Source organism: Pleurodeles waltl, chromosome 10 (assembly GCF_031143425.1).
Source record: "Pleurodeles waltl isolate 20211129_DDA chromosome 10, aPleWal1.hap1.20221129, whole genome shotgun sequence".
Classification (NCBI taxonomy): domain Eukaryota; kingdom Metazoa; phylum Chordata; class Amphibia; order Caudata; family Salamandridae; genus Pleurodeles; species Pleurodeles waltl.
In genome coordinates, this window is record NC_090449.1 from 54,094,857 (window position 1) to 54,097,104 (window position 2,248).

The window sequence follows — 2,248 nt, forward strand, 5'->3', positions numbered from 1 at the left end:
ACATCTGCAGTCTGCCTCCCTTTTTCTTGCAGACACCCTCTAGATCTACCGATCCAACAGCGGAGGACACTCCTTCTCTCACCTGGCGGCCAAAGCCTCGAACAACCTTGCATGTGGTTTTTAGACTAGGTAAGTGATATGGGTGCAGATTTAATACAGATTTGCATCAGGTTGCATCACTTTTGTGTCTCAGCACCCACACAAAATAATTTTTGTTGTTTACTAAGCAAAGCTACTTTGCATGGATTATTGTGTTTTGGTAGATACAATGTAAAGCAAGGCAGCCCATAGTTCTACCTTGCGTTGAGAAAGCAGTTCCACTGGTGGAGCTTGGGCGTTCCCATGCATCCACACATGAATTTTGGTGCATTCACTGATTTACAGTGACTTGTAAACCTGGGAATGCTTCCAAATACTACACCTTCCCCAGTGAGGCATAACAGGAAGTATTTTAATTTATCTTCATTGTGGTCCCTTTCATGTGTGCTGCAGTCTGCAGCGCACATACAAAGAAAAAAATGCTGGTAAGGATTGTTATTGTGCAGGAAAGTGGCCTTTCTTGCACAAAAACAATCCTCCCTGTAATTCAGAGACCCTGCACTCTGGTGCAGGATTGCCTGCATTGGAAGTAGGCAGCAGAGTAGCTGAAATACTCCATAACTTTGTAAATATGGAGTATTTCTGCTCTCTCCCTCTCACGCAACTCAGGACAGCAAGTAGTATTGCTGCATTTCGTGAAAGAATGATAAATCTGCTTCACCCCACCAATGTGCAGGGCCATCCTAATGCAAAACCAGTCTGAGCAAAAGCTGAAAATAACTGCAAGAAAGTACCTATTTATACAGTAAGATACATCAGATATATGTTAATCTCACTCTAAACCAAACCTAACTGATCACATCACATTCTTTCGAGAAATTAACCTTCTAAAAGCATTTTTAACTTCATTGTTCCTAAGACTGTAGATAAACGGGTTAAGCGTCGGTGCTAGGACATTATACATGACAGTCACAAACCTCTCCTCGCCCAGTGAATAACTGGAGGAGGGTCGGAAATACATAAACACAAGAGTACCATAGAACAAGGTCACTACTGTGAGGTGTGAGGAACAGGTGGAGAAAGCTCTGCGACGCCCTTCGCTGGAGCGTATCTTCAGGATGGCCACCACAATGCACATGTAGGATAGCAGTACTGCTGAGAAGGGGATCATCACAATAAGAGAACCCTCGGTGAAGATCATAAGTTCATTGGTGGACGTCCGAACGCAAGACAACTTGAGCAGAGGACCAATATCACAGAAGTAGTGGAGAATTTGGTTGGGTCCGCAGAAGGAGAGACTAGCCATTAGTAGCGTGTGCAACAGTGCATTAAAGAAGCTCACCACAAAAGTAGAGGTCACCATCAAAAGGCAGATATGAGTCCTCATAATGACTTGATAGCGAAGTGGAAAACAGATGGCAATGTATCGGTCATAAGCCATCACTGCCAATAGCACACACTCAGCAGCTGCGAAAAATACAAAGAAGTATAGCTGGGAAATGCAGTCTTTGTAGGAAATGGCCTTCATGTTGGTGTAGATGTTGGTGAGCATCTTGGGAAGAGTATCTGAAATGAGGCCGATGTCTACAATGTTCAAAGCACTGATGAAGAGATACATGGGGTTGTGGAGTTGAGGACTCAGAGCAATCACCATCATTATGACTAAATTTCCCAGCAGCGCTACAAGGTATACAATTAAAAAAGATGTAAATAGTATGGACTGCTGCTCTGGGCGGTCAGAAAGTCCCAACAAAATAAACTCAGTCACTGATGTTTGATTTCCCCCATGCATCCTTCGAACTTTAAGACCTGAAACGAACAATTATGAAAACTTAGAAGAGTTTTGTTGCTACTGAAGGAGCCCAAAGCACATGAAGCAATTGTACATAGAACTTGGTGCAGAAAAACAAAATTAGTCACACAAACAGTATAGAGTGCTCCTGGGGTAGTAAGAGACAAATTAGTTCAAACAACGATTTTGTATGATACAGACAGCATACTGCCTGTAATATGACAAAAAGACAAAAATATAGTAAATGTACCATGTAATTGCATGCGATGCAGTGCCTCATTTGTCACAGGTTTGCCAGTACAAAGCACTGACAATTCTAAACAATGGCACTTATTTTGTTAGTTCACCACCTGGCATGTGTATATATGTATTTATGTATGTATATGTATGTATGGTTGTTTGTATGTTTTTTTGTAT

The 2,248-nt window shown here is 41.9% G+C and overlaps 1 protein-coding gene across 1 annotated transcript; it reads right to left on the reverse strand.

The window, feature by feature from the left end:
* Positions 1–895: 895 nt before the first annotated feature.
* LOC138260701 (olfactory receptor 1M1-like) lies at positions 896–1,831 on the reverse strand. The gene has a single exon (XM_069209198.1). The coding sequence runs from the start codon at positions 1,829–1,831 to the stop codon at positions 896–898; it is 936 nt and encodes a 311-aa protein (XP_069065299.1).
* Positions 1,832–2,248: the final 417 nt, after the last annotated feature.

Excerpts from the sequence above, each read along its gene's own strand:
- LOC138260701 (XM_069209198.1), bottom strand. The coding sequence starts at position 1,831 with ATGCATGGGGGAAATCAAACATCAGTGACTGAGTTTATTTTGTTGGGA.